The sequence below is a fragment of the Exserohilum turcica genome (assembly GCF_000359705.1).
Source record: "Exserohilum turcica Et28A unplaced genomic scaffold SETTUscaffold_12, whole genome shotgun sequence".
Lineage (NCBI taxonomy): Eukaryota > Fungi > Ascomycota > Dothideomycetes > Pleosporales > Pleosporaceae > Exserohilum > Exserohilum turcicum.
The window spans coordinates 1,094,512-1,120,213 of NW_007359937.1; the positions used below are offsets into that span (position 1 = coordinate 1,094,512).

General features: G+C 54.6%; 11 protein-coding genes across 11 annotated transcripts; 6 read left to right on the forward strand and 5 right to left on the reverse strand.

Annotated features, from left to right (window-relative positions):
• Window positions 1-1,191: 1,191 nt before the first annotated feature.
• On the forward strand, window positions 1,192-1,554 carry SETTUDRAFT_26103 (uncharacterized protein; the record flags this gene model as incomplete). Its single annotated transcript, XM_008024220.1, has 1 exon — window positions 1,192-1,554. One exon carries the CDS (start codon window positions 1,192-1,194, stop codon window positions 1,552-1,554), a length of 363 nt encoding a protein of 120 aa, XP_008022411.1.
• Window positions 1,555-4,276: 2,722 nt separating this feature from the next.
• On the reverse strand, window positions 4,277-5,106 carry SETTUDRAFT_103803 (uncharacterized protein; the record flags this gene model as incomplete). Its single annotated transcript, XM_008024520.1, has 2 exons — window positions 4,277-4,694; window positions 4,742-5,106. 2 exons carry the CDS (start codon window positions 5,104-5,106, stop codon window positions 4,277-4,279), a joined length of 783 nt encoding a protein of 260 aa, XP_008022711.1.
• A 1,905-nt stretch (window positions 5,107-7,011) lies between these two features.
• SETTUDRAFT_37432 (uncharacterized protein) lies at window positions 7,012-7,506 on the forward strand (the record flags this gene model as incomplete). The annotated part of the gene is made up of 1 exon (XM_008024281.1): window positions 7,012-7,506. One exon carries the CDS (start codon window positions 7,012-7,014, stop codon window positions 7,504-7,506), a length of 495 nt encoding a protein of 164 aa, XP_008022472.1.
• Window positions 7,507-9,665: 2,159 nt separating this feature from the next.
• Window positions 9,666-11,850, reverse strand: SETTUDRAFT_37433 (uncharacterized protein; the record flags this gene model as incomplete). Its single annotated transcript, XM_008024282.1, has 6 exons — window positions 9,666-9,839; window positions 9,895-10,121; window positions 10,241-10,431; window positions 10,491-11,585; window positions 11,637-11,731; window positions 11,785-11,850. 6 exons carry the CDS (start codon window positions 11,848-11,850, stop codon window positions 9,666-9,668), a joined length of 1,848 nt encoding a protein of 615 aa, XP_008022473.1.
• Window positions 11,851-12,199: 349 nt separating this feature from the next.
• SETTUDRAFT_159355 (uncharacterized protein) lies at window positions 12,200-13,157 on the forward strand (the record flags this gene model as incomplete). Its single annotated transcript, XM_008024521.1, has 2 exons — window positions 12,200-12,451; window positions 12,513-13,157. The coding sequence occupies 2 exons, from the start codon at window positions 12,200-12,202 to the stop codon at window positions 13,155-13,157; spliced, it is 897 nt and encodes a 298-aa protein (XP_008022712.1).
• A 66-nt stretch (window positions 13,158-13,223) lies between these two features.
• SETTUDRAFT_26107 (uncharacterized protein) lies at window positions 13,224-13,943 on the reverse strand (the record flags this gene model as incomplete). Its single annotated transcript, XM_008024221.1, has 2 exons — window positions 13,224-13,790; window positions 13,842-13,943. The coding sequence occupies 2 exons, from the start codon at window positions 13,941-13,943 to the stop codon at window positions 13,224-13,226; spliced, it is 669 nt and encodes a 222-aa protein (XP_008022412.1).
• Window positions 13,944-14,328: 385 nt separating this feature from the next.
• SETTUDRAFT_183124 (uncharacterized protein) lies at window positions 14,329-17,980 on the forward strand (the record flags this gene model as incomplete). Its single annotated transcript, XM_008024522.1, has 2 exons — window positions 14,329-14,820; window positions 14,870-17,980. 2 exons carry the CDS (start codon window positions 14,329-14,331, stop codon window positions 17,978-17,980), a joined length of 3,603 nt encoding a protein of 1,200 aa, XP_008022713.1.
• A 1,315-nt stretch (window positions 17,981-19,295) lies between these two features.
• SETTUDRAFT_146954 (uncharacterized protein) lies at window positions 19,296-20,285 on the forward strand (the record flags this gene model as incomplete). The annotated part of the gene is made up of 2 exons (XM_008024523.1): window positions 19,296-19,771; window positions 19,889-20,285. The coding sequence occupies 2 exons, from the start codon at window positions 19,299-19,301 to the stop codon at window positions 20,283-20,285; spliced, it is 870 nt and encodes a 289-aa protein (XP_008022714.1).
• Window positions 20,286-20,649: 364 nt separating this feature from the next.
• Window positions 20,650-22,432, reverse strand: SETTUDRAFT_37438 (uncharacterized protein; the record flags this gene model as incomplete). The annotated part of the gene is made up of 3 exons (XM_008024283.1): window positions 20,650-21,049; window positions 21,151-22,253; window positions 22,304-22,432. 3 exons carry the CDS (start codon window positions 22,430-22,432, stop codon window positions 20,650-20,652), a joined length of 1,632 nt encoding a protein of 543 aa, XP_008022474.1.
• Window positions 22,433-22,814: 382 nt separating this feature from the next.
• SETTUDRAFT_104076 (uncharacterized protein) lies at window positions 22,815-23,714 on the forward strand (the record flags this gene model as incomplete). The annotated part of the gene is made up of 1 exon (XM_008024524.1): window positions 22,815-23,714. The coding sequence occupies one exon, from the start codon at window positions 22,815-22,817 to the stop codon at window positions 23,712-23,714; it is 900 nt and encodes a 299-aa protein (XP_008022715.1).
• Window positions 23,715-23,734: 20 nt separating this feature from the next.
• SETTUDRAFT_183126 (uncharacterized protein) lies at window positions 23,735-25,323 on the reverse strand (the record flags this gene model as incomplete). Its single annotated transcript, XM_008024525.1, has 2 exons — window positions 23,735-25,117; window positions 25,209-25,323. The coding sequence occupies 2 exons, from the start codon at window positions 25,321-25,323 to the stop codon at window positions 23,955-23,957; spliced, it is 1,278 nt and encodes a 425-aa protein (XP_008022716.1). The 3' UTR covers window positions 23,735-23,954.
• Window positions 25,324-25,702: the final 379 nt, after the last annotated feature.

Consider the following 25,702-nt stretch of genomic DNA (forward strand, 5'->3'; position numbering starts at 1 on the left):
GCCAATGAGGCGATCACAGACTGAGGGTAGACATTGGTAGACAGAGATTAGTACAGTGATGAGTAGATGATGGCAAACGACTTGGTGGCACAAAGCAGGAAAGGTATCGAGTTGTCGTGATGTTAGTCGTTGGTCCGAGCTCGGGGCTGCGGAGAGTTCTGGGCCTTGTGAATCATAGTCCGGACTGCAGCGCCCTTCTTTCGCCCTTTGGCCGCGTATCCAAGGACTTGAATTCGCACAAACGTCGAAGTGACTCACTACGAGCTTCTTGGAAGAATCTACTCTGATCGTCATTATGTTCGCAAGGCCAACATAGCTACATCACCCATGACAATCAGGTTGAAATGCCTTTTGTACCTTCATGTGCTGCAAGAATCTTTTGAAACAGTCGCCATATCCACTCAAGCTCGAGTCATCTGGCATCTGGACGTTTTGGAGCCAGCGTAGGACAGTCGTCTGTTTCATAGAGGCTGTGCAGTAGTACGGCGTAGTGTTCTGGTAGTCGATGACTTCATTCGCCTCTGCAATTGGGCCTCAGCGCAGTTTCAGGCATCCGCATCAGCATTCGATGTCGGGGCCGAAAAACGCCAGTCAGAACCTAATTCTTAGGCCCGCGCGGGATTCATATATTAAACGGGGACCAACAGGCTGGGTGGCTAGAGAACGACTGGCTGCGACGTTTTCTTGTCGGTGATGCAGGCAATGTGGCACAGGCGAAAAGCCGCCGCGCTGCGCATTTTCCTATTCATACCCTCCACACGCTCTGGCGGGGGCGCTGAAAGATGCCTCTTGGTTGCTCACCTCGTAGCTGAGATATGCCCACTCCAGCACAAAAAGCGAAAATGCCGATGCCGATGCAGGGACAGGGTCGAGAAAGTCAGCCGGCAGTTGCGGCTGAGATGCAACCGCATGGATGAGAGCATAATACGGCATGTCGTCTGGTGCAACATTACGTCTGTATTATGGGTCCCCAGCCCCAGCTGCAGCGGTGAAGGCATGTCGCTGCATTCGATTACTTGCTGCCGTTTGCGGTCAGTTTATTTCCACGTGACGACGACGACGCCTGCTGGCAAGCGTCATACCGTTCAGCAGACGGCAGATATTAACCGGCTTTCTCGAAGGTAGCACTACAGGCATCATCCACAGGGACGGCGGGGGCGTCAGCGACAGGCGAGCGCTTCCAGCTCAACCATGGTTCTGGGGTCTTTTGCACCTAGGGACATGCATGTCAGCCTTGCGCACGAGGCTACCACATGGTCCCATGTCCGGGCCATTCCCATTCCTGCTCCCACAGCTTTCCCACGCGAGCAGCATGCAAACGCGGCGTTGAAGGTCGACGCTGTCAGAGTTCAGCCTGTGCTGGCGCGGGTCGCTTACCGTATGACGAGGTCCTGGACATTTACCCTAGTGTACATCACCGCTCCAGTGATGTGCATCCAGTTCGGTTCTGGAGTGATTGCCGGTGCCTCTGCGCGTCTCGACGACCTTGCTGAAGCGCTTGAAGAGCAGACGAGACCGGCCCCCACATGGAACCCGGCTCCCCTAAGAACCTAGCGTAATGCATGTGCTGTGATTCGGTCAAGTTGCAGGCGCAGCGACATGCCCATCACCTCTTGGCCGTATGCACTATGTCCTTTTCTTCTTGATTCAGCTCGACAATCAAGCTTGTTGTGGTGTGGGGCACTGTTCAGGCGGCCACAAACATACGACTCGAGATGGGCCAACGCGACAGGGGCTGTTGCTGTGCCGTCGGCCTTGATAGCCGGACAGGGTGAAAGATCCGACGACAATGTCCCATGAGCACTATTTTGCACCATTCGCTGAGCGTGTGCAAAAAGAAAAGTGGGCGGTCCGACACCTCGACTACGGCAGTCTCGGATTCCGTAATGGGTGGAGCTTAGTCGCAATATCGTAGCCCTTCAATTCAGACCTGCCTGTCACATGCTGTAACGTCGTGCCGGCTACCGGGTAAAAATGACTGGCTATTCTCCCGCGCTTCTTTACCCACCGACGGTGCATGTCATGATGGAGTGGCTGGCCAGGGACGCTGATTCACGTGATGGCTCAAGTCCCAGTCTCTGGCCGCCATGTTGCATCCCTGCGTGAACGTAAATCGAGGGATCAAGTGACTGTCATCCTTCCCGCGCAGCCGCGCCCCGCCGCATCACCCTTGCCAGGCCTCACGCCCTAATCCACACGTCAGCAAAGGTATCGGGTCAGCAAGTCGCGCTGGGGCGCAGCCGATTGCAGCTGCCAAGACTCTGCCTCGGCACGTTTACTCAATATCAAGCCCGAACTTGGTGGACCGAGATGCCGTGTCTTTAGCAGTCGGAACATGTTGCATGTAGTATGTACATGTACATACATACACATGTATGACCAAGGGGCGGCTCCGGGCGTGCGGTTCCAAAGGTGCCCTAATTCAGCAACGTGCTTGCACATAGGTACTGTAATAATGTGGCTGCACCGAGAATGGCAAGTCAATGGCAGCACGGCCGTGGGCCGGAGTCGTGCTGCGAGCCCAGATAGCTGCGGCCTTCATCTCTGGTCCACCACGCAGTTTTGCCTGACAACCAATAAGCCGAGTGACCAGGACGGTATCCGTTGGCAGATGCCTATTTGAGTCACGACCGCGAGACGCATTTTGCAGCTGCAGTAATGGTCTTGGCAGCATGCACGCTGAAGCTTCAGTCACCGTCTCGACGCAAGTCGCATCGAGTGCGCTGAACCACGACCAAGGAGCCGCTGAAGGTGTGCTTAAGGCCGGACATATCCCACGCCACTGGGGCACTCCACGCATGCATGCACGCCCGCTGCTGTACGGTATGTGTATGGGTTGCATGTTGTAATCGCCATGCGGTTGACAGTATCCGAGACAAGCACCATGTCCAAGGCACGTCTACTAATCGGCTGTCTGATGACGAACAGGGCGCAGACTGGCGAGAAAAAACGACCAACAGACTCCAGTGTCGCATTCCAGGTGTACAGCCAGCTGCTCATGTCCCGATGCGCCCAGTAGCCTAGACCATGGTTGCTGACTCTTGTTGGTGTCTGGGAACGACGCTCAAAGGTCCCTCGGCATGGTCGCTTTCGCAGTTGGTCATTGTCCAGGGCGGCGGATGCTCTCTTGCAAGGCCTTTCCCGCCTCACGTCGTGGCGACAACGGCCCGCTAGTCTGATCGTTACCTGAACCTGGCGTGGGCCGTGCAAGCTTGGGTGGTAGCCTTGCGTACCCATACCTATGCCTATGTCAGTGTGTATTACTGCATGTTCTTGGCCAAGGCAATGTGGGCGCCAGCCCGTAATTGCTGGCCCGCGTGGCGTGGAAATTACGTCCCAGAGAATTGCCTTTTTAAGCTTGTTTCGACAGTCGTGTGTATCGAGTCAAATCCCGTTGAAGCGTGGACAATGCTCGCTAGATTTTTCCGCTTTGACCTGCTATAGCACAGCGACTGCAATGCCGTCTCCCCCAAGACTTTTTCTTCTAGGCATGGCCGAAATTCTGCCGTGCCGACTTTGCGGAAGCTGCTAGGAGGACCCTGGGATATATTATGACCTTCATGGGTTTTTGTGCGAACCAAATGGTCGGGTTCATCGCAGGGGACAGGGGGATCCCCCAAGCAGCAGGTGTTCCGTGTTCCTGCTTTCCTGGTTCCTGCAAAATCCTCCCGCGATCTCTCAACAGGCATGCCGCCAGCACTCTTCCCCGGCGGCCCTTTTTTTCAAGCCCGGCAATACCACCAGTTCGTCCCGTCTGAGTGTTTGCATGTTCGCATGTTCGCATGTACATGTTTTGTGTATGTGTAGGAATGGAGCCAGCAAGGTGCGAAAGAATGCCGATGCTCTGGATCCCAGCATACCTCCTCTCTCTCTCTCACCGGCTTTCTATTGCGCTCGCAATTCTACATATACGACATCCTCGCGGCAATGGTGTGATAACAGACAACAGATTGCAATCAAATAATCATGTGCATTGGTGACCGCTGAAACGCTTGACATAACGCCTGGTGATGCTGTTGCTATACCAACAAATCCTTCCCAAAACCGAAGGCCGCAAAATTCGAAACGCGTAGGTAGATGTGAAGCTGGAATCTCGGAATCTAGGGTGGCTTCCACCCTCTAGAGTGCCTCTGGCTCTGTCAACTGGCTTCTTTGAGAGAGCCCAGAGCCTGCTTGGATGAGCATATACTGCGACATCCTTTCTGAGATGTATTACTGAAAAGTTCTTCGGGTATCTGATCATGACAACAATCGAACAGCCGCATGCAGATTTTGCCTATCCGCCGGCTTCTGATGCTCTACGTGGCTTGCACTTGTCATGGGCCATGTGTCCGTTTCTTGCAGTCGTGCGCGTAAACTCCGCTCCGCATCGGGGACAACTGCTCTTGGCGGCATTTCCTGACTTTTCTCGTTGGTGCCGCAATAGGTTGCTGAATGTGGAAAACTGTCTTCCATTGCATCCGTGATCCCAACATTGAGGCTTTGGGCGTGAGTTGATGACTCGTGGCATTACCGGGTTCCCTTGGGTGCTTGGCGAAGATGAAAGCGCAGGCACCGAGGCGTTAGAAGGCGGAGCGCTCGGTGGTGATTCATATGTTGCGTATGTAGCAGGCGCAGTGTTTGTTGGAGGATACATGGTAGGTAATGGATGGTATTCGCCCACAGCGTAGGAGCTTGGTGGATAAAGTTGCGGTCTACCTCTATTAGCGAAAGGCATACGCGGTGCTCGAGATGAACTCACGGCGGGTAGGCGCTGCCTCCCAATGACTGATTAGAGACGTGATTATGAGGTGGTTGGTAAGTGTACGAATGCGCAGCGGAAGCCATAGGATTTACGTTTGCTCGCATGGGATCTGATGGCGGTGGTTGCTGGTACGTAGTCCGCGGAAGTGACGGGTGCTGAGGCGGATACGGCGGTAGAACAGTGTGCTGGTCGGTTCTTCTTGGTTGATGATCATTCGGGGCTGGACTTGAAGAGTAAGTCGAGCCGTATGGGCCTGGTGCCGAAGATCTTGGTTCCGCATAGGATTGAGTAGACGGATATCCAGAAGAGTAGGATGTTTGGGAGGAACCGTAATTGTTCATACCATACTGCGAAGGAGGCATCATGAAGCCCAAGGTGCTGTCTATATGAGAAACTGCTCGCCTAAAACCACTGGCGGGGTCGCGTACCTCATGTCTTGTAGCTCGAGCAACGGATCGTGCGACTGTTCCAAGTCTGTTGAGGGTTCGACTTTGGAAGAATGCCTGCTGGACGTAGATAAAGATGGCGACGGAAGGAGATCTAGGCTTTGCGTCGGGTGGATGTGGTTAGTGCGCGGCGTCGGATGGCCAGCAGTCGACACGGGTCCGAGGCGTGAGTCGTGACGAGAGTCGAGAGGAAAGAAGTCAATGGTCTGCGCAAGGGCGGTGTCTTGGAATTGGCTCTGGTCAGAAGGAGCTGGTTGAGAAGGGTGGCTCTTGGGAATGTCTTCGAGAAGGTGTGAGGTATTCCAAGTTAGCGAAGGCGGGTGCGAGCCGGGCGTTTGATAATCAATGGGATTGTGGCGGGGCGTTTGCAAGTTTGCGGCACGGCACGAGCGAGCCCCCCTTATTTGTGGAATTTCTGGTGGCTGAACAGACAAGTTCTGGTCGGCACGGTCCCTAAGTCTTCGTGAGATTGTTGTCGTCTTGGGCTGATGTGGGTTGGGAGACCGCTGGGTCATGTTCGAGGGCAGAACGGCAACATTTGGTGTAGAGGGTGTCAGTGGGGTAGACGTACGTTTGGGCTCCGTGGATACAAGGTCGTCGGAAGGGATTACAGCAGCCTTATGGGAGATTTACTGCGAGGCAGAATCACCATCCTGACCTTGACATTTGACAGTGTCCAGGTGGTCTGCGCCCTTACCGTGCATGGGGGATGCCTGGAAATACAGGAACACGGTATCTGAGCTTCACGATCCAACAGCAGCAGAGCGCTTTTCCCGGCTTCGCGGCTGGCGACTGGCTGGAGCCTCGAAGGATGCACACCCCGGCCGCTGAGCGTCCTGGCCCTTTGACCGTTGACTAGCCACACGACGTGCATCCGCAATGCCTAGGCCGGGGGTATCCACCCATCAGTAAGAATTGCGCGATTCTCGTGAAGTGGGGTGATAGCAAGGCACCGCTGCCCTGCTTAACCGGGACTAGGTCGCTCTGGATACAGAGCGACACCACGTTGCCGTCGGCGTTCCCTGATAGCATTTGCATGGCCCACTCGCGGCTGCTGGCATGGCTGCCGTCATGGCTGGGGACATGACGTTGCGAGGGCAACTCGGGCGAGGGCAACTCGGGCGACGACGACGGACGAGTGCGAGCGTCGTCGTGAACGGCCATGGACAAGACGAGGTTGGTGGCGTTTGGGGCCTTCGCGCTGGAGACACAGAACCAGGCCGGGTCTAGGCCGGGTTTTCTGGAAGGGTGTGGCCTGTCAGGACTCTGTGAGTTAGCCCCCAGGTGGGCCATCCATGTGCGGACAAGAGTGGGAGGGGGGAAGTGGACGAGGGCTGTTCGGGTAAGCCAGCGTTGAGCGTCAGTAAACGTGGCGTGTGCACGGCGTTGATGTCGAGGCCTTGGTTTGCTGTGCTCGACGGGCTTCTGACACCGCCACAATGCCATCTGCTGCCGCTGCCTGGCCTCCCCCATAACCCCCATAAAGCACCCCCCCCCAGACGGCGTGCCATGCCCGGTTGATGCGCAGCTTATTGCTCGTTTCTATGTTTGGCCCGCTGCAGTACCTGTGACCCGTCACGCGAGCACGTGCGCTGGCCAAGCGGGCCGTTGTCTGGTCTGTCGGAAGCGGTGCCGTTCAAAGCACCGGCAGGTAATCGGCACGCCCTCGGCCAGGCGGTTTTTGGAAGTTCCATTGGCATTGCGAGGCCGCTGCCGTCGCTGGCAGAAGGGGCTGGGATGGGTTGGCCTGGACGGGCCTGGGGGAGCAAGGCGGTGGCATGGGCATCGCGAGCATGTCGGGGTCGATGGATGGATGGATGGATGGCCCCGCTGGAGCTGAGGCTTGACGTCCAGCTTCTGGCACTGGCACTGGCACTGGCATCGTGGGTGGAGCTTGGAGTTTGGCTTCGTATCGTGGGTATAGCGCAGGCTGCCCATGTAACGCCATTGTGGCTCTGGCGGCAAGGCGACACCAGCACCGGCAGCCGCGCGGAGGCTACCGGGCGGCACACGGGATGCCAAGCCTTTTTCCATTGGGTGGCGCCCATTCTGCCCTTCTTGCACCTCCCGCCCACATCACGTCAACCCAGCAATCACACTCCACGCCGCACTCACGCTGCCTTTGACGGGACCGCGAGCCTGACTCGAGTCGCTCACTCAATCGGGCCCGTCACGCCGGACTCGGTTTATACCGATCTCCGAGCCTTGCAGCGTCCCGATTCCCATGTGCCAACAGCTCTCGCAGACGATAGGCGTATCACCACCCCATCACATTACGGCTGGCCGCTGTACCGACTGCTCATGGCATCACTGTGACGAAAGGACACCATGCTCGATTGGGCTGCCTGCAGGCTAATACAGCAGCTTCACAGTACGGCTTCAAGGCCGCCCCCATAGCCAAAAGCACTATTGGCAGGCTACATGGTTCGTCAGCCTCAGAAATCAGCACGGTGGATCCACGACGCCAGGCCCGTGGCAAATAAAAAGCCATCTGACGGAGGCGAGTGCGGACATGAATACACCCAACGCCTGCTACTTCTAACTCGATTGTCGACTCCGTACCGGGCACTTCCTGGAGAGCTGGTCGAAGCGAGATTCATCCGACGCTAGAGGAACCTGGTCTTGCCCCGGTAGACGGCAGGGGACCACCATCGAATTACAGTCCCAGCTGAGCGAGCCCCTCATACGACATCTCTCACAGCTACGGGGTAACATCCGGATTCGCATTCAGACTGCGGTTTTGAGGTCTTGGCTTACTATACTGTATAAGTAGGGAGACAATCGCCTTCTCCAAGCGAAGCGGAGCACTGGGCGGTCGTGCGCGATTGACACGTGCAAAGACTGCCTTCAGCCTGGCCAATAGTGCCAAAACTAGACGGGTATCATCACAATGGCCAACCGGCTCGTTATAACCACGTGATTGCCCTGTTATTGACAATTGCAACAGCGCCCTTTCTGCTTGGACCAAAGGCGCCTAAACAGCTCATTTATGAACCTGTGATCGATAACTTATAGCAATACTTCGAATTCAGCTCAGTCTCAAGCTGGACCATCTCTAGAGACCAGCTTTGCGGATGCCTTCACCACCCCCCCGAGAGACCCCCCGAGTCCTTGCACACTTCAACCCGGAGTGTCGGGTGCGCTACTCAGCCGCCGAACCCCGCCCCGGATCTCTAGCGATCAAGTGGCCTCCGTCATGCTCCACCTGGGGCTTGACAGTTTGCAAACAGACCGCGCGCGTGTATGTTGTACAGCAATGGCATAGCATGGGGCAGGCACGGCATGAATGTCAAGGGTGCTGTGACGTCGGCTAAAGCATCCTACGGAGGATCAGGTGTGGGTCTTGTCATATCCCAAAGAGGCCTCAACCCGCAACCCCGACGTTTTCAACAACGACCGACGGCAGCGAGGGCCACAAGAAATTTGGAAAAGCATCTTCGGCTGCGTGGACACCGCCTAAAGAAACCCAATCTGGTATAAGTCTGCACTATCCGGAAGACAACAATAAGGCATCCAACCATTATCATCAACCCACACCGGAGGCTCCGCTATCGTTCCGACAAGTTCCTGTCCATTCCGACAGACACGTTGCAATGTCGTCTAGCCTGGCTGAAGCGGGAAAAGAAAAAGAAAACACGATGCCTTTTTCCATTTCGGCAATCATTCCTTCAACTCGATCGATCGATTTCCTTTCTTTCCCCGCCTGGAACTTGCATATGTCTATCGACTTGGCAAAACCACATCTTTCGCATGTCGATACGATATTTTCCCGATCCAAGCCCAACGGATAATTCAAGACTGGCCTTTGCAAAAACAAAACAAAAACTATGTCTAGAAAACTGCTTAGCCTCTTCAGCTCACTACTTCAGCGCACTACTAAAGGCCCGAAGGGGAAAGAATAGTGCCACATGACACCCTACGCGTGTCATGGAGGTCGCAGCTCATCATCAGCAGACACTCTCTTATCAGTTGATTTGTTTTTTCTTCTTCTTCTTCTTCTTGCTGGCTTAAACTCAATGTGGACTTCATTACGCACACAATACAACCTAAAGCTCTGCGTTCTCTTCATCCGCACAGCGCCGAAACTAATGCCTAGCGTCGCTGCAGCTTGTATGCGAATCATTGGGGATTTGCTGTCCTTGCACTGCTTGCAGATACGGGCTTATCTGACTTTTACTAGCATGTCAATGTCGTCTTTCTCCACACTTTGTGGGTCCGGAAGATCACTCAGCTACGTCCCCTCCTGTATCTAGGCTGTTCTGTGCTGCGGTTTGCTGCTGGTCAGATAAGCAGTTAACTTCAGACTATACATATATATATTTATATTAGACCGAGCGGCTTCCGTAAACAAGACAACACACACACGAGCTAGTATAGTGTGCGAATGACTCGCTAGCCAACATGTCACTGCGCCCAAAACGCTTTATGTATCTGAACTTTGCTATATTATGCTGTGTTAAACTACATAAATGCTACTATTTGTTTGCATCCGCGCCATCCTGCGCAGGTAAAGCATCCAGCGCCTTCTTGAACGTCTCAACCAGTTTACTCGTCTCTTCTAGCCCCACGCTGAAGCGAATCAAATCCTGCTCTACACCCCATTTAGCACACTGTATATGTCCAAAGTCGTTAGCCAGGCATATCCATAACTAGAAGAAGAAAAAAAAACATAAACATGCATGATTGAAATCAAAAGAAGCTTACCCAGTCTAGTTCCCCATAATGCGCTAAAATGACATAAGGCGAGCTGAGGGTAAAATTTGTACCCAGACTAGGTCCCTTGACGGTATCGAGGTTGTCGAAAAAGGCAATGGCGTCGGCTCGGGTGTGGAAGGTAGCTGAGAGCAGACCGCCATAGCCACCGTTGGGATTGCGGCATTTGTCGTAGTGGGGGCGGGACGGCGAGGTTTTGGGGTAGTTTACTTGCTTGACTGGTTGAATGGTGGTGTTAGAAAGTATAACGATGATGATGATGATGATGATGATGATGATGATAATGATAATGATGGTGGTGGTGATGCGGAGATGGAAGAGGGAGAGAGAAACGAACCTCGAGGATGTGAGCTCAGGACTTCACAAATTGCTTCAGCATTGACGTTGATACGCTCGATTCTCGAGACAAAGTCTCTGCTGTTGCGCTCGAGGAAGATGCTGTCTTCGGCCCAGTGGTTGTCTTGGTAGTCTTCGTCCCACGTGCGTTTGAGCAGGGGGTAATTTTTTGCTTCGGGGTTGAGCACGAGACTGTTCATTATCTTTGTTAGTGCCAGTTATGCCTTACAACAATAAAAAGGTGTACGAACCCTCCAGCCATGACGTTACTCTCGCCACTAAACACCTTTGTCAGACTGCTCACGACTACATCTGCATACTGCAGCACATTGACGTTGATGAAATTGCCAATCGTCTCGTCCACGACAACGCAAAAATCATACGTATCCGCTAATTTGCGAATGCGTTCCAGGTCTGGGGATTTCAGCAGCGGGTTTCCGGGAAACTCTGTAAAGAGGGCGGCGAATTGCTCGCCGGATTTCAAGCGCTGCTCGAGATCATCGAGTTCGTCTGCAGAGCCGAAGCCGTAGAAATGGGAGCCGGGGCCGAATTTCTCCGTGATTTTGAGCGTGTCGATGTATGGGAAGCCGTAGACGATGGATTTCTTTGCGCCTTTTGCGCGCAGGATGTTGCGGTGCGAGTTGAAGATTGAGCTCATGCCTGTGGGATAGAGGTAGACGTCGTCTTCTGAGAAGCCGGCGACGGGTCTTTTCCTTGTTGCGTCGTGGTCCAGCGCCATGGCTTCGGTTAGTCCAACGTCTGCGGTCAAGGAGCCAGCGATGCGCCTTCGCACGGCTAGTTTGGCATTCTTTGCCTGTGAGAGACTCAGGTTGCGTCCGAAACGCTCTTCGACAAACAGAGTGGGGTCTTGCACTTCTCTGTTGCCATTTGAGGGGTCAGCCGAAGCATCGAGGTCAACTGATGTCTTCTTCTGGTAGCGTCTAGGGCCCTTGGATACTCGTAGTGGGGTTTCGAGTGTTGAGGCTTCTACGAGGGTGCCTTCTTTAAATAGCTGGGCGCAGTACTCTGCTCTCCGGCTCGACACGCCGTCACCGGAATGTTGCCAAAAGGCCTTTGCTATGCTGAAGCGCTCCTTTGGAAAGAGGACGGCTGAGATGCGCGGAGAGATGATGTCAAACTCGTGGGATCTTTCTTTCTCGCCTATGGGCAGGAAGTCCAGGATGCGGACTTGGGATGCATTCAGGTCAGGTGCTTGGCTGAAGAAGAAGTCTTGACATCTCGCCGCGATGGCATGTGTGGGGAACAGCATGGCACTCTCATCCGGACGTCCGTACTTGTCGGCAATGGTTGCTGCCAAGGCTTGTATGATCTTGTGAATGAAGAATCTTGGGGCAGTCAGTACATGGCGTGGTATGCGTGCCTCGCCACCGGCGTACCTTGGATAGCCCGTCTTCATCTTGCTGAGGACCCACTCCTCGCCCTCTTCGTAGCCTACATTTGCTCGCCATGTTGGCAGTGAGACGCTGACTGCCTGTCACATATCAGACTCGGGTGCCGTGTTGGGCGGCGAAACTTGATACGCACGTGCTCGGTTGCTGGCGGCAGACTTTCTCCCACTTCTACATCGTTCTCGAGGACCATGGGCGACATTGTCGGCGGGTCAGCAGCAAAAAGGCGGTATTGTAAGACTGGCAGACGGGAAACATGGCAGTGACGGGGCCAGCAAAACAGATATAATGGCGCAATGACTCGAATGGCAGCCAGCGATTATTCCAAAAGGCGGCTAGCTCCGACTTCGGCACCGGCACTTGGAGAGTTTGAAGGTTATCGATAAGTAATGCAACTCGCACTCGACCTTTCTCCGCGTCTGCGCCCAAATGCGCCGCGACATGTGCAAGCCCGCCCGGGCCCCACCTTGGAGTTGCGAGGGCGAGTCTCTGCCACGCATTCGCCAAACATTGCCAACATCGGCGTCGCGCCCTTCCACACATACAAAGCCATGGACGCCCTCACGCCCTCGGACCTGTTTTCGCCGTCAAAGGCACGCCAGCAACGCGCCCAGGCCCACGACTGGGCGCAGATCGACTTGTGGCTGTCATACAAATACGCCGGCCGCACCGTGCCGACGTTTGAGCGCAACGATGACACGCTCAAGGCCCTGCGCGAGCTGTCCGTGGCAAACGAAAGAGCCGACGAAGAGAGAGCCGTCATGGAGCGCGTAGAGAGGGAGGCGCTGCGCGAGCTGGACGAGGTATGAGAGCTACAGGTCCGCTTGCACTGCCGTGCGCCGAGCACGCTGCTCACAACGGTAGGTCCAAAGCAACGAGCACGACGAGCGCATCCTGTCGCAGCTGAGAGCCAGCCTCACGCCCGAGGGCGAGCAGGCTCTCGATGCGCTGGCATCGACCGCCGTCGCTCTCAACACGCCCACGGCCAACCCCGAGTCTATCGCGCATGCGCTCATCTACAACACGACCACGTCGCAGAACCTCACCAACCAGCTTGCACACATTGCGGCGCTGCAGGGCTACGTCGATAAGCAGCAGTCCCTCCTCCGCACGCAGCTGCACGACATCCAGACGAATCCCGCCTTCTCCACGCCCCCGACCCTGCAGCGCCAGACCACCGAGCAGACGCGCCAAATCAAGCACCTGCGCACCAAGATTCGCGAGTACGAAGACAAGCTATCGTCTGTGCAGTCATCACAGTCGCGCAACATGACACCAGGCTCCAAGAACATTGGGTCTGCCGAGGCCATAAACGACATGTTGGAGCAGCAAAAGGCGCTAGACGAGCTCCGCGAGAGGGTCGAGGCGGTAGAGCGGGAAGTCAGAGAGTTCGCCGGACTGCCTGCTGACAAGGAAGCTGCGAGGAAAGAAGTGGGCAAATTAGAGGTCAGGCTGGACGAGGTGCGGAGAAGAAGAGACGAGCTGTTTGAGGGTCTCGTGGGGCAATAATGGTACAATTTAGTCATTCCAGCCCCTTCCCTGTCTCGAAATCGCTGTCCAAACTCGCTCTGCAACTTACACGGGCGCATCTGTCAAGGGGACATACTGCACGCCGTATAGCTTCTGGCGCTCAACGCTTCCGTCCTCCTTCTTGTCAATCACCCAGATGTGCTGCAGCCAGCCTTCTGCAACTGGTACAAACAGGCGTCCCGGTGCTTTGAGCTGCTCGGTCAATGCCTCATGGTGTTCGGCAGCCGCAGCGCCAACGTGAATCGCATCGTACGGCGCACCTTCAGCCCAGCCTTTTCGGCCGTCTCCGGTAACAAACTTGACCTGTCCAGACTCTAGCATCCTACGACCTTCTTCTGACTTGGACATGTTGCCTACTGCGAGGTCGTTCAACGGCTGGATGTGCTCGATTCCGACAACAGTGCCGTTGGGTGCGACGAGGTTAGCCAGGACTGCGGTTAGATAGCCCGAGCCTGAACCGACATCTAGGACCTTGGAGCCTGGCTTGAGATAGTCGAGGAGCGATTCGCAAGCCGAGGCATGCATGTGCGGTGCGGATATGGTCGCGCGGTGGCCGATGGGCTGGGGGGAGTCTTCATAGGGCGACGCCGGAGCATAGTGCGCGCGATCAACCTGTATATACTGGTCAATTGTCGGCCTGGTCATGGTGCTGGTGCTTCATACCTTTAGCATGGCATCCTGGACCCTATCCGACTGGATGAGCTGGTTTTTCGCAAGATTATTAACAAGAGCCTCGTTAGTGGCTCCAGAGCTTCTCCAAGCCATACCGATGGCTCTCTTTGGTACGCTACTGCGTGTAGAGTTGATGGAAAAGGAGCCGCAAGTGCGGGCGAGCTTTGTTAGCACCGGCACTGTGGATAGTGATACGGGATGTGAAGGCAATGAAAAAAGTTTATTAAGGTGGGCGTGATCTCATCTCCATTAAGTCATGGAGCAGTTGAATGGCTATGTAGAAATGTAAAGGAAGATTATGTTGAAGAAGCTGTTCCCCTCACCGACGCCTTCATGAGGGGTGATGTAACGAGCAAGCATGAGCTGTCGTGACCTCGCACCCGCCACATCCCTGCCACCCTGCTTATCGATAAGGCACTCCCGCGGGAAAAGTTCCAGAGAAATTTCGCGTCGCATGCGACAACCACCACGACGCGAAATGGCCCCGCCCGCAATTAAACGGAGAAAGCTGGAGCACAGCGACTCGGAAGCCGAAAGCGAGGGAAGTTTTGCCGACTTTGACGAGGCCAATGGCAGTGTCGACTCGGATGGAAACGACGCTGGAGATGCGCAAAGCGAGAGCGACGTTTCCAAAGACGGCGCACAAGAGATGGATGACGATGAAGATGAAGACATGAGCGAAGAGGAGCAAGACTCGGAGGGCGACGAGAGTGTCCATGAAGACAGCAAGCAGACCTCGAGCGGCAAAGCCACGAGCGCACCGAAGCAGGCGCCCAAGAGACCAGCACCCAGCCTCCAGGACGGTGTCTACACAGCCGATTCGTTCAAGTCGAACATGTTCAAGCTTCAGGTGGACGAGCTGCTTGACCAGGTCAAACTGAAGTATGGCAAGAAGGAAGCTCCGGCCGAGAACGCAATGCGAACGCTCAAGACCATAATCGAGCAGATACCCAGCCGCGACCCGCTTCCTGTAAGTCGATTCCATGCCGCATATCCACAGCGTATGCTAACTGCTATAGATTGCTGAGGCTGAAAAAGCGCTCAAATCTGCTGGTGTTGCAGTCCCGTTCCCTAGCCCTCGCCCGCCCAAAGACGCCTTGTACAAGCTACAGTATGAACGACCTGCAAGCGTGAACGCGACGGGCAGTTACCCTTTGAAAACCGCGACCCGAAATGAGGAAAAATTTGCGATCGATCTTGTCGTCACCATGCCTAAGACTCTGTTTCAAGAAAAGGACTATCTCAATCACCGATACTTTTACAAGCGCGCATACTATCTGGCCTGTTTGGCTGCTGGGATCAAGGCTTCGAAAGAGCACAAGTTTGACTTGGTCTTTGACCGCCTGCATGGGAACCAGCTCCAGCCCATTCTTGTCGTGCGACCGAGTGGTAACGGCGATGCCGACGACTTTTCTAGCTCAAAGTGCCAGATCAACGTGCTGGTAGCGCTATCAGAGCACACTTTTGCCCAGAGCAAGCTTCTTCCAGCCTCAAACTGCGTCCGGCCCAAAGGCAGCGAGGATGAACCTTCCAGCAAAGCGCTTACGGCCACGCCTTTCTACAACAACAGTCTGCAGTCTGACGGAAACATTACGGCCTACCTCAAGCTTCTTCATGCCACGGGCTCGAAAGCCGAAGCTTTCAAGGATGCATGCATACTTGGACGCATCTGGCTGAGGCAACGCGGATTTGGCAGTCAGATTCGTAAAGGAGGGTTTGGAAACTTTGAATGGGCTGTCATTATGGCGATTCTCCTCCAGCCAAATGCCGGAACAGGAGCTCAGTCGGTTTCTTCTAGTTTCAGCAGCTATCAGCTGTTCAAGTCGACACTTCAGTTTCTTTCTCGCGGCGACCTGACGAAGAAGCCATTCATCTTCCAGGCATTCAACATCACCATTCCAAAGGCAGAGACCGCGCCTGTGGTCTTTGATGGGCCACGAGGGCAGAATGTGCTGTTCAAGATGACACCCTGGTCATACAAGCGTCTGCAGTCAGAAGCAAAAGCTACCGTCGATATGCTGAGTGACTCCGTCTTTGATCAGTTTGACGCGACCTTTATTCTAAAGACTGAGCTGATCAAGTACCGATACGATGCTACACTCGAGATTCCTCTTGCGTCGCTGGGTCTAGAAGCTGGAAGTGAAGAGTATGATTCACAACTGAGCGAGGCCTGTCGAAAGATACACAGCACTTTGACCCGGGCGCTGGCCGATCGCATTACAGCTATTTCATTCACCATGCCAGAGGAAGAAACTTGGTCAGTTTCATCAAGGCATCCCCAGGAAAAGCAAACCAAGAGCATTCTTGTCAGCTTCATCACGGATCCCGCAAACGCTACCCGCACCGTGGACCATGGGCCTCCAGCAGAGAACAAGCAGGAGGCAGCCATTTTCCGCAAGTTCTGGGGCGAGAAGGCTGAGCTCAGGCGCTTCAAGGATGGGAGTATTCTCGAAAGTGTTGTCTGGACAGTCAAGGATGCGTCCGTCATGGAGCAGATTGTTCTTTATATACTCGGCAAGCACGTAGCTGGGTCCGTGGCCGAACAAGCCAAGTTCACGAGCGACGCATTTGGCCACCTCATAACAGCAGGCCATATGCAGGGACAGTCTGGGACAGCGCCATTCCTTCCTATCATGAACGCGTTTAGTGCCATGGAGAAAGACATTCGGGACCTGGAGGAGCTACCACTTCAGCTTCGTCACCTGAGAGCCGCCGATCCGCAATTGCGTTATGCGTCTATTGAAGTTCCCGCTCCGGGCCACGCTCCCGCATCGGTCGTGTTGCAATTCGAAGGCTCTGGCCGTTGGCCGGATGACCTGTGCGCCATCCAGCGGACCAAGATCGCCTTCCTTCTCCGACTTGCAGAGCTGCTACACAAATTGGAGACTGGTTACGTTGCCCGCGTTGGCATGGAAAACCCGTCACAGCCGGCTCAGAACCAGGCATTCCTGGACGTGACGGTTGCAACTGGATTTACGTTCCGTATTCGCATCTACCATGATCGCGAACCTACGCTGTTCGACCGCCAGATCAAGGACAAATCATTGGATTCGCATTCGCGCGAGTCTGCTGCGTCTTCTTTGGCATTGTACAAACGCGAATTCATTCAGTCCCCCCAACACTCGCAAGCACTGCAGACACTCTGCACCCGTTTTCTAGCACTCTCACCAGCCATACGGTTGACGAAGAAATGGTTTGCATCGCATCTGCTGGCGCCGCACTTCTCACCGGAGCTCATCGAGCTCCTGGTTATACGGACATTTCTTCAACCTCAACCATGGCCGGTGCCGTCGACTGCAACGACTGCTTTCCTACGAACATTGTCGTGGATCAGCCGATGGGACTGGCGCCATGTCCCTCTGATAGTAGACTTTTCGACATCCTTTACAGCCAATCCTGCAGACCTGGAAGACACATCTTTGAGGGGCATGAAGTCGGAAGATCTAGACCGTCTACGGACTCGCTTCGAAGCATGGCGACGCATCGATCCTGCCATGAACCGCGTGGTACTTTTCGCAGCTACCAACCTTGATGAAGAAGGCACAACATGGACAGATAAGGCGAAACCCGAAAAAGTTGTTGCTACGCGTTTGACTGCGTTGACGAAAGCAGCCACACAGGCTGTTCGCGCCAATGAAGACGCTTTGTTGAGGCACATCAACAATAAAGACGCCTCCAAGGCACACGATGCAATGAAGCCAGAAGCTCTCTTCGTACCCAGCATATCCGAGTTTGATCTCGTCATATCCATCTCCTCGAAATACAGTCTTAAGTCCACGAAATCGCGCAAATCCACAACACCACAGTTCAAAAATCTGGACCTCCAGAAACTAGCCGGCCCGTCTCCAGCAGCGACGACGCCTCTGCCCCAGCTCTTTGCACAAGAGCTGGCCGAAGTCTATGGCGACACGGTGCTCTGGTTCTGGGATCCCGAGTCCCTAGACAAGATTGTGGGGCTGTGGAACCCCGTGGTCACTGCACAGAGGAGCTGGAAGATCAAGGCGGGGTGGAACAGCACGCCTGTTGGTAAAAAGGACGCAGTGGAAATCAAGGCGAACCGCGAAGCTATTGTGCATGAGGTTAGACGCTTGGGTGGAGATTTGGTTAAGAGTATTGATGTTAAGAGATAGTTTGTGTTTTTCCAACAGGTGCAAGTAGGTGGATGATTCGACTTGGTATTGAATGTATGTGTCTGAACATGTTTAGTGTATGCTTGAGAGACTTGAGAGTACCGATGCATAGATACAAAGCTCAACCCGGGTCTGAAACAACCAACGAACCAACAACGCCAACAACCAACAACACCAACCTGATTCCAATCTCGGTAGCATACCGCTAGGCGCTTTACCCTTTACCCAACACCTTCTTCTTTTTCTTGTTCTTTTCCGCTCTGCGCCATTGCTTGCACTCTTCCACACGTCTTGCTTGCTTACTTACACCGAGTAAGTTATGAGTTTACTCAGCAGAATGCTCAGAGCCGCGCCCCCCCCCCGCACACACATACTTTCACACACACACACACACACACAGACGTGGACGTATCACCGTGTTCGTGCCTACACCCGCATCCGCGCTGTTTTTCTCCGCACTTCGGCTTGTCCTTTTCCACCCCCCCCCCCCCCCCCCACCCTGCTAAATGTGGGGTCGTTTTCCCCTCCACACCCGACCCCGGTTTCAGCGGCGTGCAGTAAGTAATGGGTATGGGTGCTGGGTCGATGCATGCATGTATGTATGGATATATGGATGGATGGATGTACAGGTTCACTGTATGCATGCGAGTGGGGTTGCAGTACATGTGGGAAGTGGGAAGGGACAGCTATCCAATCGGCAGATGTGTATGTGTGTGTGTGTTGACTTGTCGCTACAATCATGCGGTTCCTGTTAGTTGTTCTCGAGCTGGAGCGGGGGGGGGGATGGTTGACTAAGTTGTTACCAAGCACATTTTTTCCTTTCTTTCCAACGGAAACCTTGTTCTTTTTGTTGCACGGCACGGCAGGCGGAAGCCGAAGAAGAAGGATTTGGGGGAATAGGTGTGACGCGGGGTCTTTCCCCGGCAATTCCGGGGGGGGGGGGGTAGTACTTATTTCCCCATCGTGGCTTTCATTTATTTTTGAGGGGGTTTTATAAAGTACTGTGGAGGGATCGGATTTTTAGATTTTTCGTTTCCCTTTTTTTTGACTTCCTCTTTTGCCTTTCTTGATTGATTTGAGCATAAGTAACTAGTTTCTTCCCCCAAGGTTCAAAAGAGTTGAGAAAAAGAAGGGAAAATACTTCAAGAGAGAAACACAACAGAAGTTTGGATATTGGTCAAGTAACAACCCTTCGATACTGATAAAAACATAGTATCCTGGATTTCTCTCTCTCTCTCTCTCTCTCCAAAGTCGTCGAATTCCCTCTGGAACTTACTTCCCCAACCACACATCACTGCGCCGCACGCCAGCAACCACCATGTCCAAGCCCGTCGCCATCGTAACAGGCGGCGCCTCCGGCATCGGCGAAGCCACCGCCACGCATCTGTACAAACGCGGCTTCAAAGTCGTCATCGCGGACATGAACGCGTCCGCAGGCGAGCGCGTAGCACTTACCCTGGGCCCGGATGCTCTCTTCCATCTCACAGACGTGTCATCCTATGCCTCGCAAGCACGGCTCTTCAAGCGCGCGTACGAATGGGGCGGCAACCGGCTTGATTTCTGCCACGCGAATGCCGGCATTGACGATCGCCAGAATATCTTCGAGCCCATGGAGAAAGAAGAGCTGGATGATGAGGGATTGCTGCGCAAACTCAATACAAAGACATTGGAGGTCAATCTTGAGGCTGTGATTCAAGGCCTCTGGCTCTTCAAGTATTATGTCCGGCGCAGCAAGCAGGCGGGCGGTGGGAGGGGCTGGTTTTTGGCTACGAGTAGTGCGGCGGGGTTGTAGTAAGTTTGATTGTATTTCCAAGTACTTGTATTTCCTGGTCTTTTGGAGGGAAGAAGAAGAAGAAGACATCTTCAAAGGGATATAACTTCAAGCTAACATCAAAAAAAAACCCCCAGCGCCATGCCCCAATGCCCACAGTACACCGCCAGCAAATACGCCGTCATCGGCTTCGTACGCGCCAGCGCCCCAAACTTCACATCCGACGACATCTCCATCAACGCAATCTGCCCCGCCTTCATCCCCACCAACCTCTGTCCCCCTGCCATCGCCGCGCGCTGGCCCAAGGAACACATTACCCCTTTATCCACCGTCACGAAAGCCATCGACGCATTCCTAGATGATCCGAAAATAACGGGCCAGGCGGTCGAGTTGTCGCAGGACAGCTTGTTTTTCAGAGAACAGGTGGATTTTCCGAATGAGAGTCAGCGCTGGATTGGGACGCAGAGTGGTAGGATTTGGGATTTGGGCTACCAGGAGCCGCCCAAGAGGGAGGGGTATGATGCGAAGTTGTAGGTAGGACTTTTAGTGTTGTGTGTGTGTGTGTGTGTGGGAATATGGGGATGTGTTGTGCATGTGGAGGTGTGTGTGTGTGGGTTGATGTATATATCAAAGTGCAGTGAAGGCTTAGGGCATCATGTTGGATAGAAGTGGATGAATATTTAGTAGTTTTACTACTGCTTAGGCCTGATAGTGTATCTACTTACTTATTGCTTTTTTGTAGCTCAACATAGTAGAGCCGTGAATTTCCAGTGACATAACTAACCACGTATATGGGGATATTGCAATCAACCACAACATACACCTACAAGTAATACCTCCCCTTGATAACGCCCACGCCACCAAGTCATTTCCCAATCCGTACAATCATCGCGCTTCGCTACCACAAGTCCACACCATACTTCTCCGCCTTGTCGCTTTCCCCCCGAATCACCTTTACATGCATCTCGCTTCTAGGCTGGATATCGCATTCAAAAGTATCCGGGACGCTGAAGAACCCCGGTACCATCTTATCAGAAACAGGAATCTCAATGCCATTCTTATCCTTCTTCTTTGCGATTGAAAAACCCCACAGGACGCGGGAGATGTTGATGAAGAGCGAGCGCTCGGCGACGTGGACGCCGGGACAGGCGCGGCGACCGGCGCCGTACGAGAAGTGGTCGCGCTCGTAGGGGTCTGTGACCGTCATGTAGTGGGCGGCAGATTCGGTGTGGTTGAGGTAGCGTGAGGGGTCGAAGGAGGAGGGGTTGGACCAGCGTTTGGGGTCGTTGTGGATGGCCCTGCGTAGATTGGTACGTGAGAAGGTGCTCGGCTGGTAGAACAGAGGATGAAGGGGAAAGAAGGGAGATAGAGGATGCAAGGGTCAGAGAAGAAAACTCACCACCAGTTCAACACGACTACACTCCCCTTGGGGATAAAATAGCCCTCGTACCAATCATCTTCCGTACTGGCATGCGGCATGCCAAATTTGTTGACTGGCCTCCACCTAAGAACCTCCTTGATGACACTGCGCACATAGGGGAGATTCTGCTCGTCGCCCCACGTAGGGAGGCGTCCAGATCCCACAACAGCATCGATTTCCTGCTGGGCCCTCGCCTGCACCTCTGGAAACAGCAGCATACACAGCACAAAGTTGTTGAGCGTTGTCGCCGTAGTCTCGGAGCCGGCTTCGATGAGACCACCGTATGTATACGCGGCGGCGAGGTCATCGATGCCCGCCTTCTCCGGGTTGTTGAGGTAAAAGGTGCGTGTGAAGCAGGGTTTGGCGGTGCCGGCATCCGTCTCGCGCTTCAGCCGGTTCCAGAGATTCAGGTAGACGGCGCTGTCTTGCTCGAAGATGCGGCGGCCATGCGTCTTCCAGTTGCCCAGCAGCATCTGCGGGAGCCACGTGAGCGACGGAAACGACTCAATGGCCCACGCGCCGAGTGCAGTCATTTCGGTGAAGCGGCCGAGGACCCCGTAGATGCGCTTGATGAGCTCGTCGTCGAAGCTCGGGATCCGGTACCCATATGTCACTTGCATGATGACGCTGGCCGAGTACCGGCGGTTGATGGAGATGAAGTCGTCCGGATCCTGGAGTAGCTCTTTGAGAAGCACTTTGCTTTCAAAGTCTTGGATGCCTTCGTACTTGGTGCTGGTTGCCAGATTCAGCAGCGTGTGGCTGTGTTTCCGGATGCTGCGCCAGCGTGGGCCGTATGGCATGAAGAGTTGGCGGCGACCTGCTGAGGCAACGTCCTGGGCTAGAGGGGAGGGGGCGCGCGAGGAGTAGATGCCAGATTTTCTATCCATGAGGTCTTTGACGGCTTTAGGGGATGACAGCCAGATGTAATCTGTGCCTCCTATTTTGGTATAGAATACATCGCCATATTGCTGGCGCCAGGCAATGACCTTGGCGCGTACGACTTCGGTGTCAGCAAATTCAAGAAGGGAACCGATGAATGGAAGGCCTTTGGGTCCAGGTGGGAGATTTCGACGTCGTGGATCCTGTTTGAAGCTGGTTAGTTGATGTTGAATCTAGAGGATGGGCATGGTACCTTGATGACATTTGGGACAATGATGAAGTAGGCGGCCAAAAGGGCTACTATCGACGCAGCAACGAATGCTAAGAGTTTTAGATACAGCGCCTGCCTCCACACATTCTCGACGAGGTTCAAGAACACCATTGCGTAGGACTGATGAATACGTTGGCGCAGAGTCCAGATATCAAAGTGTGAATTTGGATCTGCTTGAAGCTCTCGATTGATGTTCTGACCTCCTACTCGGAAACTCCGGCATTTGGTTCAGACTTCCCCTCGTTGACAAGACCATGAGGCCGTTTCAGCTGGATTACAGTTGGGGTACACGCAGGCCATGCCCAACCCCTGCAGCTTCCCCGCATTGCCCCACAAACGCGTGGAGCAGCATCCTAGCGCATGGACGCTCTAGACTGTTCATCTGAGGAGACTCATCGAGTCGGAGGTACTCTTTGCTACGCTAGGAGCAATCAAAACTCTATTGTCGGCCACCAAGGCGCATTGTCGAAGCAGCGTCATCACTAACAAACCAATGCCACTTGAGCGCCATCTGTCTGGTAGAACCTTTGTGGTTCATGCCAATGGCCAGCGGTCCCACTACATTCTCGATGACTTTACCGATCCCTGGAAGCCGCGAGAGACAATCTTGATCCAGCATGGTTTTGGCCGACATGCTGCATTCTGGTACCACTGGATCCCTGTGTTGGCCCGGAAGTACCGCGTTGTAAGGAGAGACCTGAGGGGTCATGGGTATTCCAGCTATCCGGCTCCAAAGCCACCAGGAAGTGCGGAGAACGACCAAAACGGTGCAAGACAGGAAAGCGAGTACAATTATGATGTGGATACCATACTGGGAGAGATTGTAGATACGCTGGACCAGTTGGGAATCGAAAAAGTGCACTTCCTGGGCGAGTCAACAGGCGGAATGCTGGGCGAAATACTGGCGGCTCAGTTTCCAGAGCGACTCCTGAGCTTGACTATATGTTCAACGCCCACACATCTCCCCCCTCCAGCTCTCCGCCTCTTTGCATTTGACGAGAAAGACTGGCCAACAGCGTGTCGTCAGCTGGGGTCGCGGGGATGGACAGAAGCACTCGCGCGCATACCTGGAACGATTCCAATTTCCGATCCTGATTATCTGCCGTGGTACCTGGAGCAGGTGGCCGTCAGCGATGGCGAGGGGCTGGCGCAGTACGCCGAGTTCTTATCGACGCTGGACACTCGGTCTTGGCTGGAGAAGATCAAAGTGCCAACCCTGATACTGAGTCCAACGCAAAGCGCAGCTGTCAAGACCTCAGATATGGAAGACTTGAAGCAGATAATTGAAGGAAGTCGACTGGTGCTGATTGATGGGCCCGGGCATGAAATCTATGTCACACAAGCAGAAAAGTGTCAGCAGGCGTTCATGAAATTCTTGGAGGATCTCAAATAGAAAGGCACTGTGAAGCAAAACCAAAAGTCGTAATTTCTACAATACCACCTCATAATACAAGTCACATGTCCGTAGACATTGACCGGAACTTTTTTGTCATAGTACAAGTCGCCCCTTTTGCGACAAACGCCGTTAATGCAACCGAGAGGGGGTTGATCCGCCATGCCTCCATACGCCGCCGTGAAATGTCAAAGTAATTACATGAGCCGTGGGTGTGTATACAACAGCGCAAGGCCGGGCTCAAGCTTGGTGTCGTTCGTGTTCTCTTCGTTCGTTCATGTCGAGGGCTATCTTCTTGCTGAATTCGTAGCAGCTGATCATGATGGCACAGGCTGGGGCGATCTTCAAGCACCGGGCAGCCCAGCCCTTGAATAGCCCAGGCATGCCTTGCTCATGGTAGATGTGCATCAGGAAGCGTGGTATAGACTTGTCCTCTGGGCGTGTGGACCTGGCAGCGTCGCGTGCAGCGTCACCCACGTGGCGCACAACTTGCTGTCGTGTCTTGCCCACGTCAAACGGCGTAGTGACAAACGCAGCGACTGCTCCTGATGCGGCACCAGCGACGAAGCTATCAACCAAGGTATCGCGGTGGTTTTCCTGGCTCCTGGACCGGCTTCGTCTCTGTGTCATTTGCTCGCCGCGACCCATGCGGAATTCAAAGCCGCCATCTCTTGCCTGCCTCCTTCCTCGTTGATCTGTCAAGGCGTTGCGTGTGGTTTCGTAGCCCCACCAGTAGATGGCGGAAAAGGGCACGTCGCGCCAAAGGGTCAATGTGAGGCCTCTCCACAAACTTAAGACACCTTGGTCGGCAACCATGGTCCGGAGGCCGTCCAGTGTTTCGCGGAAATGGCCAGCCGCCGAGGCCGGGTGATGGGCAGCCTGCATTCTGGTGCGGAACATTTCAATGGGGCTGACGGCGATGGCAGCGAGTACGCGGGCAGTCGCGCCGGCCACGAGGGGTATGTATGGATCAGCAATGTTCTGCCGTAATGGTGATGCATTGGCTGTGCGCAGCCAATCGTATCCGGCAAAGTAGATGACGTTGGCTGGGACCGTCATGACCAGCGTGGGAGATAGGCCCCGCCAGAGCGTGCGCGGCCCTTCGTTCTGGGCGATCTTGCGCAATCCGTCCCAAGTACTGTTGATGGTTCTGCGCTCCACCTCTTCTACGGCGCAGTTGAGGTCTGCGGGGTTGATGGGTGCCATGGTCGGGCCTGCTACGCAGAAGGGCGCCTTGTTGTTCATCCAGAAAACTTCGCGACAGCACGCCGATATGCCGAGATTGGGAGGCACATGGCGGAATTGAGCCAGTGTTGAGCCAGTGGCGGGGGATTGCCGTGACGGGGCGGTTGAAACCGACTCCTGCGACTGTAACCGTACGCGGACGACATCGAGCGGAGTGACTGTGGGAGTCAGAATGGCATGTGGGAGGCGACGACGAGTACCCGAGTGTGCAGGGCGAGGGCGGGGAACACGGCAAGACAGACGACATACCTAGTAGAGAGGTGAGCAGGCTGCCCGAGACGGCAGACAGCATCTTCTGGCCGAGCGAGACGTCGCTGGCGGGATCGGCGTCGGCCTCTTGGGCGCGCGCAGTGGCCGTGGCCATGGTGGTGGTGGTGATGTTGATAGTGGTGGTGGAGTGGAAGAGAGCGGGAGTGGGAGTGATGTGCGAGGATGCGAGGGCGGGTGAGTGGGTTTGCGGGTGCTAAGCCCGGCGATGGGGAAGGGGCCGCGAGTGCATAGTGGGCGATGCGAGAGTGGGAGTGGGAGCGCTGATGGCGGCGAGCAAGTGGTGACGATGGCGAGGGCGGCGCTTTGACGCTTGCAGACTGAATAATTATCGGCGGGCGGCACTGCAGGCTTTTGGCGCGTCATGGTTGCGCCGCGCCCCCGCGCCGCCATTGGCTGGCGCTGCAAAGGGCGTTGCTGCTTATCAGATGGCGCCTCGGTGGCGTCTGTCAGCGCAATTGGCTGCATTTGCACCG